Source organism: Sarcophilus harrisii, chromosome 1 (genome assembly GCF_902635505.1).
Source record: "Sarcophilus harrisii chromosome 1, mSarHar1.11, whole genome shotgun sequence".
Taxonomy (NCBI): Eukaryota; Metazoa; Chordata; class Mammalia; order Dasyuromorphia; family Dasyuridae; genus Sarcophilus; species Sarcophilus harrisii.
Window position 1 is genome coordinate 546,130,675 of NC_045426.1, and position 20,446 is coordinate 546,151,120.

The window sequence follows — 20,446 nt, forward strand, 5'->3', positions numbered from 1 at the left end:
GGGAAAGGAAGCGAGGAGCCCGCGGCTGAACTCCGGACGCCGACTTTCACAACCCCCCTCCCCCCAGGCGCGGGACGAGGCAGAGGCGCGCACGCGTGGTGCAGCCTTCTCTGGCTTTCCAAGGTTCTGGAGCGGCTCCTGCAGCTTCAGCGAATTTTGAGCCAAGGCCGGAGCTACTACGGCTGCGCCGGAGCGGGGGCGTGGCTACCAGAGGGGGAGGGGGCGGAGAATGCGGAAGGCGGGGGCTGCGGCTGCTGTCCGATAGCGGCGGGCGGTGCGCTGGGAGTACGGGGCCGCTTGAGGGGAGCCGGGGCCGGGGGGGATGTGTACGCGGGTGACAGTTGTAGGGTAGGAGGCCTGCAGACGGAAGGCAGGGAGAGCAGGAAGAGACCCCCGGCGCCGGCGGCGGCGGCGGCGAAAATGCTGGAGACCCTGAAAGAGAGGCTGCTGAGTGTGCAGCAGGATTTCACCTCCGGGTGGGTAATGCGCGGGCGAGGGGGAGGAAGTGGATCGCGAGCTGCTGGGTCTCAGGGGCCGGGGGCAAGGGGAGGGGGAAGCCACGCTGCCGGAGCCTTCACCCCGAATTCGTTCCTTCTGCTCCCAAGTCTTGCGTCCCGCTAGGCCGAGAGTCACCAACTTTGTGCGGGTCCTCGAGGCTGGAGGAACTTGTCCTAACCTTAGCCCTGCCCCTCCGCCCCTCCCTCCTCCCGCCTCCCTCCTCCCTCCTTCTTCCTCCCTCCTCCCTCCTCCCCTCGGGAGCGCGCCTCCCCCGCCTTCCCCTCGGGAGCGCGCCTCCCCCGCCTTCCCCTCGGGAGCGCGCCTCCCCCTAGCCGTAGCCGCGCTGCGGCAGAGCGCGGAGCCGGTGCTGCCGCTCTCCCGTATCCCGCAGCCCTCCTCCTCTGCTCTCAGGGGGAGCATCCCGCCGCAGTAAGGCCACGCCCCCCGGGGACTTCTTCATGCTTTTAACGTGATGGGCTTCTCCTGCGCTAGCTCCGAAGAGGGGCCGTAATCCGTCATCTCTGAGAGGGGGAAGCCTAGAGCCTGGACCGCTCTCCCCGAAACACGATCGCTTTTTCTTATCCTTCCGTCTCTGCCCGCTCCTCATCCCCCCCAAAGCTAACATCAGCCTGAAAACTCGCCCTCCTTGCCCAGAATGATGCCTTTGTCTGCCCGTGCCAAGTTTGACACTCGCCTTACCTCCGTGGCTTTGGCACAACGCTTTGGCTGTTTTGGTCTTCGCTTCCCAGACGTGTCTTAAAGTGTGCTCTCAGTAAACTCTTCATGGAAGAATAGAGAGATTAATGTGATTTCTTCTGGAAGTTTCAAAAAATTAGAAGAAACTTTTAATGCTTATTATTCTTTTTGGTTGTGCACCACTTTAAAATGGTGCGAGTTATGTTTGAAAAAAGGATTGTGTGGATCTTTCAAAGTAGAACGCCATTGTGCTGTTTTATATATGGAAAATAGAAGATGTCAGTCACTTCTCTTGGCTCTAGAAAATAGAAGATAAGTCACTTCCGATTTTTCAGATCTATCTTCTTATATAATAGATATTTAGGATTTTGGATTTGCAGCTGGAAGTGACCTCAGTAACCATCTACTTATTCCAGGCATTTTGAAACTTTGTGCATCATAGACTCCTTTGCCAGGCTGGTGAATATTATGGATGGACTACCCTTTCAGAATATTTTTAAATGAATAAAACAAAATAAGTTTACAAAAGAAAACAGTAAGGTGAAATTTTTCCTCTCCAAGATCACAGGTCCTCCATCCACAAAACCCGAGCCATTCCAACTCCATCATTTCATAGATGCATGACTGAAGCCCAGGTTTGGCAGAACAAGATCCATGATAGAATAAAAGGGCAAGAGATTCAAGAGAAGAATACTAGCCACCCCAGGGGCTGATAGTCTCACAAAGAACTAAGGGATTCATTCAATCTATAAACATTTATTAAATGTGTACTAGATGGTAAGTACTGTGTTTTAGCACTATGGATTCAAAAGACTGTCCCTGCCTTCAAAACCTAATGGGTTGAGAGTTTGGAGGTCATGATGAGACAAAGAACAGGTTTTTGGTTGTCAGGCAGAAGGAGAGGTGGAATGACAATAGGAACATTTGGTGAGCCTTATTGTTTATAAAAACAAAAACAAACAAACAAAAACTGTTTTTCATTGGTAATCTAAAAGCATAAATAGTTCGAACTGTGGGCAGTGTGGGCAGTCAGGGCCCATTGTACTTGGTGGATTTCTGTAAACCAGGTAAGTTGCCATGTCCTTCACCATATCCTATCCTGCTCTGCCTTGCCCTGCCACATCAGGAAACTTAAGTGCCATGATAGGTTTGTTACATATCTTTCCTATGTTAGGACAGAGTATACTTACTTTTGTTGATTTTAAAAATGATTTACAAGTACTTGATTTTGTCCCAAAACAGAACCTGAACTAAGAGAGTTGGGGTTAAACTGCCTATGATAACTTCATCTTTTCCCTGAAGCGGAAAATGATGGATTTCCTGTCTTTTCTCATGAGAGCATATTGAAGGGTATTTAGTACATAATCAGCAAGTGCCACATCTGGGTGGCACTATGGGAATTTGGCACAAGGAAGATTAATAACAATTAACATTTTATATATGTAGAAACTTCTTGGGAATAATTTTGAAAACTTAATATTTCAATTTAGGGTTTAACTAAACTGAGGCTAGTTCAAGGTGATCACTTCAGACTGGATTCATACCCCTGTCCTTTGGTTTGTTTTACACATTTCCAGTCAGTTGACAAACTATGAGACACTTCCAGCCTATTAACTTACAGGTGGCACATATTTGAAGCCAGAGAGGGAACTAATGTATTATATCATGCCAATATTCAGTGTATAAACAATGGTATTTAAAACTTAGCTGGTGGTGGCTGGACCAGACTAGATCAAATATAAAGTAAGAAAGAAAATTCTTCCTGCTGGAGATGACATTTTGTCAGGCTCTATTCCATATACTGGGGATACAGATAAAATGAAATAGCGACTCCTTATAAAGAGCTTACATCCTAGTTGGGGAGAGAAATTTATAAATATAGCAAATAAATGTAAACAAAGAGTAGATAAATACAAGGTAGTTTGAGACAACTAGTAGTTGAATTGATCAGGAAAAGTTTCATGTAGAAGGTTGTGCTTGAGTTGTATTTTGAAGGAAGAGTGTTATTCCTTCAGATGGAAATAAAGAGGGTGTGTGTTTTGAGCATGGGGGGCAGCCAGTGCAAAGGCAGAGAAATTGGAGATGGAGTATCACTTGAGAAACAAAAAAGGTCATTCTGATTGCATGAGAAAAAAATCGAGTGAGAAAGAGATATAATGATAAGAAGGGGCAAAGTTGTGAAGGACTTTGAAAGCCAAATAGAGGAGGTTATGTTTGATTCTAGTGGAAATAGGAAGCCACTGAATTTTATTGACTGCTTAATGTGGTCAGATCTGCACTTAATGTAAATCATTTTGTGTGACATAGAGAATACATCAAAGTAAAGAGACTTGAGGATGTTTTTGGTGACAGAATTTGTCATAAAGATTTTTGATTCTGTGTAATTTCTGATTAAATCATCTTTTACTTTAAAACTTGTTAACTTCATGGACACAAAGGTGAAAAATATAACTCAACTTTGAGAAGAGAAAGAAGCAAAAACTCATGGATTACTCAGAAACATCACATCCACATACCATGAGTGATAAGTTGGAAAGGAATGGATCCAGTGAACACCAAACTACCTTTCAAAAAAAAAATAACAAGAAACAGCTATTTACAGTATAATAATTAGCTGTAGTCTATAATTAGTCCAACTAGTTAGATAAAAGGTAAAAATTAACATCAAATTTGAAGAAAGGATAAATATGTCACTAATAGTCTAATTAACCTGCCCTATTGAAATGGACTATTTAGCCCTCCAAAAAAAAGAAATGTAAAAAAGACAACTACTTAAATTTGGATTATCGCCATTTCCAGCAAAAAAACTTTGCCTTAGTCAGTGTAAATAGCCATAATAAGAAGGCCAAAAGCACTCAATCATTTTAGTCAGAAGATAATTGCTCTCTTTGAGAAGTGGGTTGACATGGCAAGCAAAGCAAGTAAAGGCAGCTCCAGTTCCAAATATAAATTTTTTTACAAAACTTTATGGAGAAGGTTGGTAAAAGATTGTAAACTATTTCAATTCATAAAACAAGGAAGAGCAGTGCCATGAAAACAAGTTTTCAGAAAATGTGCCCTAAGACTCAACTGAGTCATATCATCCCAAGAACATTTATGGATATAATCAGTAGGAAGACAGCAAATAAGTATCTAATTTACATTTCTGTAATTTTTTCATTATCTGTGATGGAGCCACAAAGTAAGGAAATCTTAGCATGTTAAAAATGGAAAGAGATGACACAATTTTGAAAGATTTAAATAATACTTTTAAAAGATATTTAAGGAGAATGTACTAAGAAAATAGAAAAAAATCATAAAACATTATTGTCCCAAAGGAGTGATTAAGAAAGCATTAATAAATAGGCGATGCAATGGATAGAACTTTGAATCTGGAGTCAGAAAGACCCGAGTTAAAATCTATCCTCAGATACTTTAGCTGTGTGACTCCTGGGAAAATCACTTAACATCTGTTTATCTCAGTTTCCTCATCTATAAAATAAAGATAATAATAGCACCTGCCTGGTAACGTTATTGTGAGGATAATTGTTCAATGCTTAGCACAATGCCTGGCACATAGTAAATGCTATATAAATGTTAGCTGTTGTTATTATTAATATTATTATCTATTGAACCAGATGTCTACATTCTCCTTTTTATAAGAATGAGCTTTGCATATATGAAGGTTATTATTGATGAAAACATTAGAGGGAAACAGGCTTTGCAAATAATTCTTTTTAGTAGAACATATTTTCTTAGTTATACATTTGACTAAATATCACATATTACACAAGAACCTTTTGTTTTGTTATTGGTTTTTTGATTATAATAAAATAATTTAGCTCACAGTAAAATATAGCCTTCAAGAAAAGCTCTTCTGCTATATAAAATCTTTAATGCAGGTGGCAAGAGTCTAAATTGGATGGGCCCTCAGAAGCCTTCTAATCCTACCCAGAGAATGGTCACCCAGCTCCCTATTGAGGGACATCCTCCTTCCTTCTAAGGCAAACCATTCCATTTTTGGATGGTTCTGATTGCTAGGAATTCTTTCCCTCTCTCCCCCCACAATCAGTCTCTGCAGCTTCGATCCATTGGTCTTAGCTCTACGCTCTGCACCCAACTGAACAAATCTAATTCTACTTGTGCATAGCTGGTTTCAAGTAAGTAAAAGATTGTTATCATTCCCCTTCTTTCTTCTTTAACCTAACATCCTAATGACTTCAACTAATCTTCATGTGACACAATTTTGAAGCATTTTTGCATCTTCTTTATCTTCTTTTGATACTTTCCTGCTTATCAGTATTCTTCTAAAACTGGTAATCAAAACAGAGCATGATGGTACAGTTGTGATCTGACCAAGATTTGATGGTCCTTCTCCTCATTAGTCCTGCGCACTTTGTTTTTCTTAATGCAGCCAGTGAAAGCATTGAAGGAGAGCTTGAGAAGATCCAAGAAAGAGGAAAAGATAGACTTCAAGTCGAGAAAAGTTATGGCATGCTCAATTTTATATAGATGATAAGTGACACTGTTTGTATTTGAACACAGAGCCTCTTGATTGTCTTTTCTGCTATCCTATACAGTTATAACTTTTCTCTCATCTTTTGCTTATGAAGCTGGTTTTTTGAACCTAAGTGGAGTACATATATCCTTTTAAATTTTATTTGAATCGGGGCAGCTAGGTGGTATAGTGAATAGAGCACCAGCCCTGAAGTCAGGAGGACCTGAATTCAAATTTGGCCTCAACCACTTAACACTTCCTAACTATGTGACCCTGAGCCAGTCACTTAATCCCAATTGCCTCAGTAAAAAAAATAAAATAAATTTTACTAGAATCCATCCAAAGTTTGGATTTCTTGATAGCTTTTTGGGATTCTAACTTAATCATCTAATGTAGGGGTGGGAAACTTTTTTTTCTGTCTAGAGTCATTTGAATATTTATAACATCATTCATGGTCCATACAAAATTATCAGCTTAAAGAACTCAAACAGTGGGAGGTGATTGTCACCCGAGGTTACCTTGACAAGATAGGATCAAATGATTTTACGGTCGTTCCCCCACTCCTGATTTAAAATATCAATTGTCCTGTTTAGTTTGTGTGTCATTGCAGATTTGATAAATATACTTAACAATGATTTTATCCAAATGCCAACTACAGATTCCTGGGAAAGTCTTCCAAGAGACTCCTTCAAACTGTGTGGGACAAAAAGACCTACCCAAAGTGACTACTACAGAGATCACTCATAGAAAGCAGAATTATTTATTAGAATTTTGAGAAGTGGACCCTATCCTGGTCTGTGAACTGAATTCACAGCAGGACAGAGCCACTCCCTTGAAAATGTTCACAGTATTTATACATTTTGGACAAAGGACCCGCAAAATCCCACCTTCTATATGGTGTGATTGGTCACATAAGTCTATTCCTCTATTTGGTCAGTGGAATGCAGTAGATGTATAGCTTTCTCACCAGTGTCCTTCTTTGAACAATAGAATATAGTCCAGGTCTTATCTAAAATTACATACTTCCTCACCATCGATCCTCTTTTGGACAATAGAATATAGTCCAGGCCTTATCTAAAATCACATGCTTCCTAAACTGAGGCCTTTAAGGCTTTAGCTAACAGTCCCTGATCAATATATGTTTAATCTGTAAGTCCTTCACCTTTTTTCCCCCACACAAAACATTGAGTCATCATTGATTCCTATTTGGTTTTGTTCATTCAATTAATTCTAAGTAGATTACCTTAATCTAACTCTTGTCTCTTCACTTTGTCCACAAGCACAGCCTAAGATACTTTTCCAGATGACTTGCTTGAATTAGAAAAACTTTACCTAAAACATTTTTCTGACTTACTAATTTAGCAGTCCTATGGCAAAAGGGGGGGAGAAGGGAGAGGTGCTAGGAAACAGGTATAGTTAGACTTCTTCTTAACCTTATTGTTGATAAAACCAATGCCAACTCAGTAATCTTGGCATCATCATTTCTTACATATTCACTATCTATTTTAACAAAATATTCTACAACTTTTCCAGAAATCAAAAACTAATACACTCACCTAAAGAGGCTACATTTTCTCCCAATTAAAATTTTTTTTAGAATACTTGTGCTTCTTTGGCTTCTTTGACAGCTCTCTCATTGTTCATGATTATTCAAAAATCATTAAATTGGTATTGCAGTTCCATTCATCAATTCTTTGAATACCAGCTGTCATCTTTTGGAAAGTCTATTATTTTCACCCTTTACAACCCAGTCTATAATTCTACCTCCTCTCTGATCCTTCTTTTTTTGCTCTGAATAAAAACCTGTTCTTTTCTTAATTTTCTTTGTCAATTTCACTTCATTTTAGATTTCTTACAGTATCATTATAGGACCATGCTATATACTTTTATACTTTCTGCCACTATTTATCCTTGTTTTCTTCTTCTCTTTGTACCTTTAAAAAAAATCTTAGTATTTCTCATCAGTGCAGTGACCAACCATGATTCCAGAGATCTTTTGATGAAGCATACAACTCACTTTATGATAGAAAAAAACCATACATTTTTAACTTGGGCAATGGAAATTTTTTGTGCTTGATTAAAAGTATTTATAAAAAAGGGTTTTTATTTTTTCCAATAGAAAAATGTGTGTGTGCATGTGAATAAGAAGTTATAGATATGGTAGCATTCCCCCACTTTCAAAGAAAAAAAGAAAGATCAGTGAAATATTTTTTAAAATACACGATTAAAAATAAGTCAGAAAGACCACCATACAAGCAAAATGGCTTTGAAAGTTACATGTTGAATTTATCATATAATTAAAGAAAAGGAATCTACATAAGAGAATCACAGGTTATTATGCAAAACTGTTCTACAGAATATATGGAAACATTCATTTTGTTTGATATTTATGTTCAACATTTGAAAAATAAAATTTTTAAAAATTAATTTTAGTTTTATGTCTGTATGCCTCCTTTTCTTCCTTTTCAGTATTAGGTTTCTTTTGGTTACTTCACAGTTTAATTCTTGGGTTCTTTCCATTCCTTTTATATTGATTTTTCCTTATAGAATTTTTATCTTCTTCTTCTTCTTTTTTTTTTTTTAATTCCCTGGAGTCTTTGGAATCTATTTTCACCCAGATCTAGGGTGAATACCAGACCATGCTGAACTTTCTACTCTACTCCTCAAATTCTCAGAGGGGCCACTTACCTCCCAAGATTCCTATATATTTCTGCTTATCAGCCTATTCTTCTTTTTTAGTTAAGAATCTATCTAGAATAAGTTTCCCTTGTGGATTTGGTTCCCTCCCCCCTTTTAATGGATGATATAAAGATGAATTATGAAATTATTAGCTGTCTGATTTTTGTCAAGAATTTGAGAGCTCCAATATATATCTAATGGTTTCATATCTGTTGGTCTCCCTATGCTTCCCCAGTCTGATTCTTGAATTTCATTCTAATACATCTTTTTAATATACAGTGATCCTGATAGGAAGGTAATAACTACATTGATGAAGTCAGAGTCACTATAGTATTGGAGAAGTATACTATAGGTGGATCGGTACTGGAAAGAGCCTGAATCCTACACTTTTCTTTTTGGATCAGACTGGGTCTTGGATCAAGATGGGAGTGAATTAATTTTGGGCTATCTTCATGTTTCATACCCACTGTGGAAAGTTTTAGTTTGATCTTAATTCTTCATGATGCACATCTACCCTTTAGAGATGATGAAAAATTTTGGAACTAGCCTGGAGGTCCTCTTTAAGGTGGACATGATCTTCAAATAGCAGTTGTAAACTGAAGTGTGTACCCTGTAGCAATTCTCATCTTGATCCATACCCCTGAGGCAATTCTAAGGTAAACTCAAGCTGCCTAGACTTAAAGCATGTAAGTGAGGGGAAACCCAGCAGTCTAATTATGGCTCCATTTCAGAGTGTTAACCAGTGTGATGAACAGGTGCTTCCTGTGTATACTACCTTCAGTTCTTAAAGTTTGTTATATAAATAAAGCTTGTTAACTTCCCAGGTAGGCTGGACCTTAGCACAACTTCAGAACAGGAAAGCTTTTGCCCTATGACTAGCATCTTTCTTCACCAGCCTCCTACTTACCCAAGTTCTAAGAACCTTTCCTTATCTGAATAATATTTGCTAAATATATTCACATTAAATTGTAAATGATTTATAAAGCTTAAATAATTACAGGCAAAGCCTAAAGGAAGGAAATCTGTGTAGAATTTCTGTTGTCAGTTAAGTGCTAGAGATAGTAAGGTGTGGGAGGGGAAATTGTAAAGGGCTGAAACTCTAAATAGATGCATTGGAATCAGACAATTGAGCACTTAAGGCTAATTACTTATTGGACAATACTCTATTAGCATATGCTTGGAAAATGGCCCTTCCCACTATTCTGTGCTGGTTGGATTTGGTGTATATAGAGAATTGTAGGAGGGATTAGGGGATGGAGGGAGAGGAGCCAGAGTCACTTTGGTGGTAGAGGAGAAGGGAGGTTGTGGAGAGCTTGCGTCCATCCACTTCACTTCTCCCCCTAAAGACCAACAATAAAGACCAAGGACTTTTGCTTATGACTCCTGCTGATTCTAAGGCATCCAGGGTGCTGACTCGCTCTTCACAGAAAATGACAATCACTAATCCTACTGCTGATATAGATGAACTTTTGCTAGTGATTTACATCTCATGTAACATGTAACATAAGTTATCTAGCAGGGGATATAGGAGATAGGCACTTACTGTTGTAGATCTGTTTGCTAGACTTTGAAAGTTGATAAAATAGAAATAGGAAAGAAAAATTCATAGGTTCTTAAAACTCAAAGGAATCTGAGAAGTTGTCCAGTAGAACATTTTTAGTTTTAGTAGTTCTATTTTACAGATGAGGAAACTGAGGCCCAGAAAGGCTGTGTGTGACTTGACCAACATTGCAGAAGTAATAATTGATAGAATCAGAATTTGAATCAAGTCCTATTACTTAAGTTTGGTACTTTTTTCACCTTAAATCATGGCTGATATGAACAGACTTGGGTGAAACATTTTTTGATGCATTTTACCAGTATAAAACACATATTAGCTTTTTTATGTTTAACTGTTTACATCTACAGAATTGATTCTAAAGTTCCCTGTGGCATTATATATCTGTCTCTTATTGTTAATACTTGCTACTATCTGTGAGTGCTGTGGGGATGGATCAAATTTGAAGTTTATAGCAGATCTACAGATGTAAGACAGTGACAATGAGTAGGAGCAGTACCAGAAATATTAAACCTAGAATATCCCTGGCACAATCACACAAATGCTTTTCCTGGAGAGATGATATAATACTTATCAATGAGGTAATATTTGTATTTTTTTTTTCAATTACATGTGAAGATAATTTTCACTTTTATCTTTGTAAGATTTTGAATTCTAAATTTTTCTCCCTCTTTCTTTTCCCTCCTTTCTCCCCAAGACGGCAAACAATCAGATATAGGCTGTACATGCACCATCATGGTAAACATTTCCACATTAGCAATACTAGGAACACTGGGACCATAACAAAATAAATGACTACAGCTCCATCAAAGTCATAGATTCCTCTTCATCATACCTCATCATTATTTATAGTAAAGTGCCTAAAAGATTATGATCCATAAAATCTGTCTTAAGATCTAAGCTTTTCTAGTATCTAATACCTAGTAAATGGAAATCATTTTCCTAGTACTTAGTAACCACTCATTCAGTACTCCCTGACTCTTCTACCAAAATTTCCTCCTGAGAGCCATATTATGAGGATGACCCCAAATCTTCACCTTCTTAGAAGCCTTAGCTGAAGAGCTGCCTATTTCTTCTATGGAGGTTTCAAAAGATTCTTCCTCAACATCATCCAAAGACTGAAAACTGCTATTGAGATAGATGAAATTTTGCTTTTTAAGTAAGGGATCCCCTTCTTCCAAGTAAAGACATTTACCATAGTTACATAGTAGCAATTTATCTTCTCCTGTACTGTTAAAAAGCAAGACATTTCTAAATAATAGCACGTCTTGGCCTCCAATCCCTTTCTGAAAAGGAGTTATCTGAACCATCTCAGAAGAAAGTAAGCCTTCCAATTGAGTGGGCTCCGAGCTAATTCTCCGGGGTGTACACTATCCTTTAGGAGGTGCTGATGATGTAGCTGTTGATTGCCTGGAGCAAACCTCTAATTGGCACAAGTAGTCCAACTGAGCATGAATAGTTGTGTCACACGTAGGAAAAAGCCACGATTCTATGCCCAGCATAACATGACATCACTACTCCAAAGTCTAGAGTAGCAATGAACCCATGTGTCCTAACCTTTGCTGTTTATAATGATGCCTGCGAGTGGAGAACATGTTTTTTCTGACATGCCCCACAAATAATTGCAGTTTTGATATTAGCAAAATTACTTCATCAGTCCTCATCCCAAAGAGCCATACCTGTTTTCATCAGGCTCCAGGCAACATGGCCAGCTTCATGACCACTATTACCTAAGAATCATGTAGATGATGATGTTCGTTGTCCCATCCTTCAAATGCAATGTGGACCTTAGCCGCTGTAAGGACTTGCTAGAACCTCCATTCCTATTACTGGAAGTAATAGATTTGAAGTCTAGATTTGCATAGCTCCTTTGTAATAGATCAGTCATCAGTAAATTAGATGAAATTTGTTCCTCAGGATTATAGGTAGAGGCCTGTTGGGCTAGTGGAAGTGGCAGGATTTCAGACCTGGACTGAACATCTTTAGTCTTAACTTTTTGTAAAGGATACTAACTGGAATGAGCCAGGAAGGTAAGATTTTTAGTATATGACTTCTATTAAACAATAGAAACCTTCTCCTTTACCTGTCTTGTCAGAGAGCTATCCTATCACCCAACCTTTATTCAATTCTGAACAAAAGATAATTCTGCATCTGTTTAGTAGCAGCTAGGGCCCAGTAACAAGTGAACATCCATTTTTCAGAAATGTCCTAGTGAAAAGCCACTTTGTAAAACTTGTAGCTCCAAGAAGCCTAATGATATACTGGCCACCCCTTGGTGACTGCCAAAGGCTTCACACAATCTCCTCTATGTGGGCAGAGATCTTCCGAAACATGGGCCAATCAAGGTCATAAGGTTTCCAGGGGAGAGACTGTTGGATAACTTGTTTTAGATATTCTGAGTTTAAAGTCTATGCTCCATTTGAAAGAGATGGACTTACAGCTGACTCAATAAATGGGAATCATTAGGATATCCAGATGGAGAATGGGGGTTCTTCAGATCTTAATGTGTCCAGTAAGCCTTTCGGATACTTTAAATTGTGGGAAAGTGGGTATCAATTTATTCTATATTATTCCAGAATGCTCTGGGATTTCCCTACTGACAGTGCTCCCCAAAATTTGTCTGAATATGTTAGAACCTAGATTTTCTTAAGTTTGCTTTTCCATCCTCTGCCCTTTAAATGTGCCATGTCCAAATGTAGGTCTTCAGTAATTATGGCTTCATCTCTCCCAGATAACGTGATGTTCTCAAAATGGAGTACATCAGTGCCTTTAGGACTAGAATATGGCAATATGAGTAGTTGCCTAGGGGAAGAACAGTGAAAATATACAGGACTCTTTTTTCCAGGTGAAAGGGAATTATTTCTGACTAATCTTAGCCATAAGAAGAGAGGAAAAATAGCAATGGTTAAGTGTCATAAATTCATACTATTCATCTTGAGCCCGGGCTCTTATTCTGCAAAAGTGATGATGTCAAGAACTATTGTAGTGATGAGCATAGTGACCTTGTTCAGCAAATCATAATCCAAAGTAAGCTGATAGATGCCATCTGTCTTATAGGCTATACGATTTTAAAGGGAGCAGATGTTAACAAAGTGCTTTAGTTTTCTTCATCTTCATCAAACCAAAGTGTGCATTAGACTTTATAATAATATCTTCTTAGCAACCATTTATTTATTTTTTCTGATGTTACAAAAACTTTCTTTGTGACATGGACACCTTTGGAAGTGTGGTGAAGTCTCTAGAGTTCCTTTCTCAGAATGACACTTTTGAACATATTTTGAAAAATATATAGCATTTTTAAAAAAAGGAATTATATCAGAGTAGTTAACACAGTATTTTTTAAAAATTCACGTACCCAATGTTAAAAACCACATAGAGACCTTAGTCTCCTTAGAGGCATTTGCCTTCATTCTTTTGATCCTAATCCTTATTCAGACTCTTTACTTCTTGCCATACATTGCTCAACTTATTCCCTTCCCCTAGACTCTGCTTTTTTTTCTAGTCCATTCTCTACAGAGCTAAAAAAAAATTGTTATTATTAAACCACAGATCTGATTATGTCGCTCCCATGCATAAGAAGTTTCAGTGGCTTTCATTGTTTTTATAAGATACAAAATCTAATATTTAAAACCTTTCATAATGTTATCTCATCATGTCTTTCAAGACTTACTATATTATTTTTCATATACAGATTTTCCTGTTTGCCACTTGAGATACTCGACAATCTGTTTCTGTGTTTCCATGCCTATTATGTTCCCCCTTCTCATCTCTACTTCTTGGAATCTGTAGTTCCCTCTTTGATTTGGCTTGGGCTGCTTTCTTTCCTTATTGCCCCATGTTTGTGCTCCTATCTCCCCAAAATTTACTTTTTATTTCTTTTGTTTTTATTTGCATACATTTCCCCCCAATAAAAAGTAAAAATGATTTGAGTGCACTGATTTCTTTGTTGTATCCAGAGTTTAGCAATGCCTGCACAGGGCTTAATAAAATGATGGTTGAATCAAAGTAATCTACATTGGTTTTTTAAGTTAGTGAACTTTATTCCATCCTAGTACAGATAATGTAGGTGCATAATTTTTTTTTAACCTTTTGGCATCTTGGTTAGCATCTCCCCAATAATATAATATGACACTTTTAATGCAGTAAAATACCTAACATTTATTTAGGTTAAAAGTTTTCATAATGCTTTATATTAACTCATTTGAACCTACTCATTTTATAGATGTGTGCATTTGAAAAAAGTTTTAATTAATTCCTTTTGTCCTTCTAAGCATAAAACAGTGTTAGTTGTCCTAACTATGACCACTTGGACAAACCTCAGTTTCTAGACAGGAACTACCAAGTATGCTGTTTTGCCTTTCAAGTGTCCTATTTTCTGAGAAACTGTGTGGTTGTCAAAGATGATTGTCATCAGATTGTGGGTATGTGTGTGTATTACTGGGATGATGGCATATTATCAGTAAACCACATAGTTAGATTCAAGGATTGGTTTCTATCCTTCCCAACTGAACATCTTTTCCATCTCCAGTGTAACTTTGTTATTTGTGAGCATGCCATTAAGCATAGTGAATTTTTGTTAGGTATTTGATTAGATGTCATAGATTTTTAAAAATTGGAGAAATTTGTTTTTATGATGTAGATGTTTAGTTTTTAGTCATGATGTCTTCATGCTATTATTAGCCAATATCTCAAGGCAGAATATACATTTATGATGAGATTCATCTTTAATGACAGTGGACATAAATCCATACTTCAAATAATCTTGCTAATTTTGAATAATTTGGCTGACATGTCAGATCTGATTAGCATAATTTCTGCTATTTTCTTATTAGTCCTTCATGCTTAACTTTTTTTTTAAATCCACTATTTCTTTGTATGAGTCTTTTAGAACCTCTTATTCATTTTGTGGGTTAATTTAGTTAAAACTAGATTACATACTCTAGAGCTCCATTCAGTCAGGTACACATGAATTGCATTTATGTCACAAATAAACAAATGAGTGTGCCCCTGTCAAGTCCTGTTGCTTTTCCTTCAGATAACTTTCTGTGTCATGCATTATATGGTCATAGTTTGCTGTATGAATCCAGTTAGGACATCTGGGACAGTCTCTACACTAAATATTAATAAAATATGATTTCTTTCTTAATTTACATTAAAATGCAAATGATTAATTCCAATTCCTTTACTTGGACTGAAAATTTATAAAAGTAGAAGCTAGTTTTTTGTTTTCTTTGTATTCTGAGTATTTAGCACTGTGCCTAACATACACTAAGAGATGCTTATTGACTAATTAATAGAAGAGCACAGGTAATCTGGCTTTACAAAGTGACACATGGTAAGGTATAAAGAACAGTATACTCAGAAATTTTGTGTTGTGGTCTAATCTCTAATAGTGAGTTGTTGACTAATGATCTGAGCACTCTGCCTCATATTCTTCATCTATAAAATCCCTGTCCTGCCTATCTCCCAAGGGTCTGTAAGGATCCAGTGAGATACTATATATCAAAGCACTTTCAAAAATATAAAATGCAAAACAAATGTAATATGGTAGTAAATTTTTTTTGGTTTTGATTCACATCAGGTGTGTTAGGCATTTGAGAATAGTATATTATGTAAAGTCCCTAAGCCTAATTTCTGCTTTATTGCTTTCCTGTTTTCCTAGCAATTTTGTCATATACCCCACTATGTTGTCTTTACCCCAGTAGGATCCATGGGTTTATTGAATTCTATTCTAGTATTTTCAGTTGTTTTTGGGTCTTTCTTAACTAATCTGTTACACTGATTATTTTATTTTTTAACCAATACTAAATAGTTTTGATAATTATTACTTTACAATATGGTTTGGGGCCTAATACTACTAGATTTCTTTTATTCCTTTTATTCCATTATTTCCCTAGAAATTTTTGTCTTTTTTTAAATTTTTTTTCCAGATGAATTTTGTTCATATTTTGTCTACTTTAAAAAATTTTTTATTTCATTAATATGACAGTGAATCTGTAAGTTGATTGAGGTGTAGTATCTTAATTTCTATTATATTGGCATGGCCCAACCGTGACTGAATAATATCTCACTTATTTTTCTTTAGCTCTATAGTGTTTTGTAATTGTATTCATGAGTCTCAAGTATATTTTGGTAGATCTAGCTTTCCAGTTTAGCAGAAATAGTTAGATAAGTAACATTCAATAATCCATCAACCTGAAAACTTATCCAGCAAAGTGAATATTGGAACAAAAGCAAGAACTGGGAAACAAACAAGAAAAGGCCTGTAGGCTTCCAAAAAATAGATTACACAAAGTCTGACTACAAAAAGCTTATAGACTTGAGAGCCCTTAATCAAGATCTACTTATTAATTTTGTGCACTATTCTCACAAACATATTTGGAGGGGAGGAATTAAGCTCATAACTGATTATAAATGTTATAAATAACAAATGAGGAGGAGAGGAGGAGGGCTGACAGAAACGTTAATAGCAGTATGAAATAACAATTGTTATTTCAGTTGTGTCCAGATCTTTGTGATCCCAGATTTTCTTGGCAAAGATACTATAATGGTTTGCCATTTCCTTCTGCAGCTCATTTTATGGATGAGGGAAATGAGGTAAACAGGATTAAGTGCCTTGCTTAAGGTTAGTTACACAGCTAGTGTCTAAGGACAGATTTGAACTCAGATCTTATTGACTCCAGGACAGGAGATTTGGTACTCTGTGGTACCAAAAGCAACAAAACTTGGGGGGGGACCCCAAACTATAAAAAGTCAGACCCAATTTTAAAAGCATAGAAATATGGAGCCACATAGTGTGGGAAAACTATACACAACTCTCTGGGTTGACTTATAATAATGATCTTGAAACTTCTCAGCCCTGATAAGAAAGCCAAGGATACATGTAAAATATTTAGACTCATTAGCCACTTTATAGGTATCTTTCTAAATTATTTATTTAGCATCCCCTGTGCACCACACCAGATACTAGGAGAAGAACAAAGTTTAAATGAGAAATAGGCCTTGTCCTCAAAAATCTGTGTTCTAATACTGTGTTTACACACCAACAGAGATACCTGAAATATTAAGTAGTATTTTATATTAAGGTGAGGATCATAATAATTGTGTTGGAAAAATACAAAACAAAATGTCACATGAGATTTGAAGAAGAAAGGCCTTAGCAAAATGTGAGAAAGACAGCTTTTGGAAGAAGATTTTTATAGAAGGTAGTTTATAAGTTGAATTCTAAAGGAAGCAAAGATCGAAAAGGGAATTGATTCCTGGCCCTGAGAATGGCCAGAACAAGGGCAGGGAGGGATAAGGATACAGCGTGTAGTCCAGGGTGGCAAAGAGCAATCAAAGTAGAAGAATATCATAGACAGTAATCACAGGATGACTATTTTTGGTATTTGAGATATTCTAAAAGGTATTTGGAGTCAGGTACAGAATGAGCTAGAAAATCTCTGCCAATTTTTAGTTCTGAGACTGTATGACATTTTTCCACTTTGACTATCTCTATAGAGAGTGAGCCCACTGCTTTCTGAAACTCTTATATACTTCTAATTATTGGGAAATTTTTTCTTAAGTTGATCAAAATATGCTTCTCTGAAACTCCCCTATTGTACCTGATTTTATCCTTGGCAGCCAAATGGAACATGTGCATTTAAGATTATTAGTATATCTTCCCATCTATGTGCTTTTTCAAGTTAAATATCCTCAGATCCCTCAAGTAATTTTTGTACAGTGGGATCCTAAGGTCCTCCAAGCCACTCTTTTCTGGACATTCTGTGGTTTATCAATGTCCTTCTAAAAACGTGTACCCAGAACTGCAAATGTATCTGTGGTCTATCCAAGTCAGACAGTACAGGACTGTCACTTCCCTTATTCAGAACCTATACCTCTTTTAGTTTCACCAAGAATGATGTAATTATTGGTTGCTGTATCACCATTGTTTTATATTGAGCTTGAACTCTATTAATTTCCCTCCTCTTTAAAATGACATTCTCACTAAGCCATGGCTCTTCTTCTTATACTTGTGAAACGGTATTTTTGAAACTAATAAAGACTTGTCTACTTTAAAGACAAAAGTCTACAAAATAGACATCTTCCTTATTAATTAGTTAAGCCCATCATTCTAGCTTGTTGATATTTTTGTCTCCTTACTAGCAAGTCAATTATCCTTGCAGTTTTGTTTATCTGTAGATTTTTTAAAAACTATTTTACCTAGGTTATATAAGGCATTGAGTAAAATTTGTTAAACATTTGAAATATGTGATAATGTTAGAAAGAAAAGATGGTGCCAGGTTGTGAAAAGAGAACAGATAAAAGAGGTAGAATTCTGCTTGGGTTGTCATCTGTTAAAGTCATAAAACATAGTCAAAACGGATAGAGTACAAAGATCTAGAAAATGTGTCAGACCAAATTCTGATTGAAAAATCCAAGAAAAAGCCTTTTTGAGTAATTTTTTCAATCTAGGTCAGTTTAAGGAGAGAGAGTTACATTTTTATATGCAACACGAGATGTTATATGTATCCATCATAATCAGAAGTCATGGAAAGAATCTAATTAATTAGAGGCATAGGAATAATTCTATTATTTTTAATCTTAGAAGAATAATGTAGAGAGATAGCAAGAAGATACTAGGTGGAGGAGAAGGGAAAGGAAGAATGGGAAAATTTATCCCAAAATTGAGGTGTATAATAGAAGTCTGTAACATCAAAGAGTAAAGGGTGGGAGGAGGGAGTGATATTTGCATATCACTGTCATTTGAACTCATCAAAAGAAGGAAGCATGCACATACGTTTTGGTTACAGAAATATAATTTGTCTGATGGGAAAATAGTAAAGAAAAAGAGTTATTAAGGGAATAGTAGAGGTAGAAGTAGAGAGAGAGTATATTAATAAAATCATTATTGTAATAGCTAACATTTCTATAGCATTTACTGTGTTGTCAGGCACTGTGCTAAGTGTTTTACAATTGTTATCTTATAATTATTGATCCTCACAATAACCTTGGAGGTAGGTGCTACCTAAGATTAAGGAATGGATTACTCACAAGCAAAACAAATTATTTAAAGTGGGACTAGAAAACAAAAAAGAAAAAAAATTAAGAGAATAGGATGATGAGAAATTATATTTAACACTTCTGTGCCTATGAATGGGATGTCTACACACTGGAAGAGACAGAATGGATTAGATACCAAAATCCAATAATATTGTTTATCCAATGATGTTGTTTATAAAGAAATACACTTGAAACAAACAAACAAAAAGATACACACAGTTAAAATAAGGAACTGGAGCAGAATCTATTACATTTCACCTTAAATTTTAATAGGCAGAGCTAACAATCATGTCAGACAAAGAAACAGCAAAAATAGAACTAATTAAAGAAATAAACAAATTACTTTTTGTTGAGAGGTGCCCCCGATGGATATCTATATTAAACATAAATACAACTGAGACATAGCATTTAAATTCTTAAACTAAAAGTTAAATTATTTAGAGGGGAAAAAAAGACAGGAAAACTATAATGATGTCCCAGTTTACCTGCTCTCAGATAAATCAAACAGTAATTTAAAACAAAAAAGTAAGCAAAAATGAAAGATCTCAATAGAGTTTTAGAAAAATTTAGATATAATAGACCTCTAATCAAGGTGGAAAGGAGTTTACCTATATTTCAACTATGCATAGCACTTTCACAAAAATTGACTATTTTAGAGTTTAAAAAAAAAGCCTCACCAACAAATGCAGGAAAGCCAGAATATCAAATGCATCTTTTTTTTAATCATAAGGCAATAAATATTATGTTTAATAAAAAGAGGCCTTTGAAGAAAAAATTTTAAAATTAATTGGAAATTAAATAACTTAATCTCAAAAAAGAAATCATAGAAACAGTAATTTCATTAAAAATAATGACAACAATGAAACAATGTCACAATTTTAGAAGGCAATCTAATCGTTTATTATTATTAGGAAAGTTATACATCTAAATACTTTGATCAGTAAAAGAGAGAGAAAGTAGATAAATGAATTAGACATGCCTAAAAAACAAAAAGCAAAACTGAAAAACCAACAAAATAAATACTTTCAAATACCAAAATAAAAATCCTGAAAATCAAAGGAAAGATTAACAAAATTAAAAGCAAAAAATTAATAAATGAAAGTGCAAACTAATTCTTATTTGAAGGAGAAAAAACCAAGAAAATCAATAAGCCACTGACTGACTTGATTAAAGAACAAAAAATCAAATCCCATTATCAAAAATGAAAGAACAGTGAATTTACAGCCAGTGAAGAAGAAATAGAAGCAATGAGTGATTAACTACTCTTTTGTCACTCATGTGTGAATATAACTGACAATCTAAGTGAAGTGGATAGATATTTACGAAATTATAAATTGCCCATATTATTAGAACAGGAAATTAGAATACTTGGATTTGCAAGCAAGTTTTATGATTTAAAGAATGATTCATTCCAATATTACATCAACTCTTTGAAAAGTTAGGAAAAGAAAGTCCCATCAAATCTTTTTTTAACACAAATATGCCCTTAATAACTA

General features: G+C 36.1%; 1 protein-coding gene across 2 annotated transcripts in view; it reads left to right on the forward strand.

Annotated features, from left to right (window-relative positions):
• The first annotated feature begins 228 nt into the window (after nucleotides 1–228).
• Nucleotides 229–20,446, forward strand: part of DTNBP1 (dystrobrevin binding protein 1) — a 159,343-nt gene continuing 139,125 nt past the window's right edge. The window contains exon 1 of one of the 2 annotated variants that reach the window (XM_031946824.1): nucleotides 229–476. In XM_031946824.1, coding sequence (XP_031802684.1) covers nucleotides 421–476 — 56 coding nt within the window. In that variant the 5' untranslated portion in view covers nucleotides 229–420. The remainder of the gene's footprint in view (nucleotides 477–20,446) is intronic. The other variant, XM_031946827.1, reaches the window with a different exon arrangement.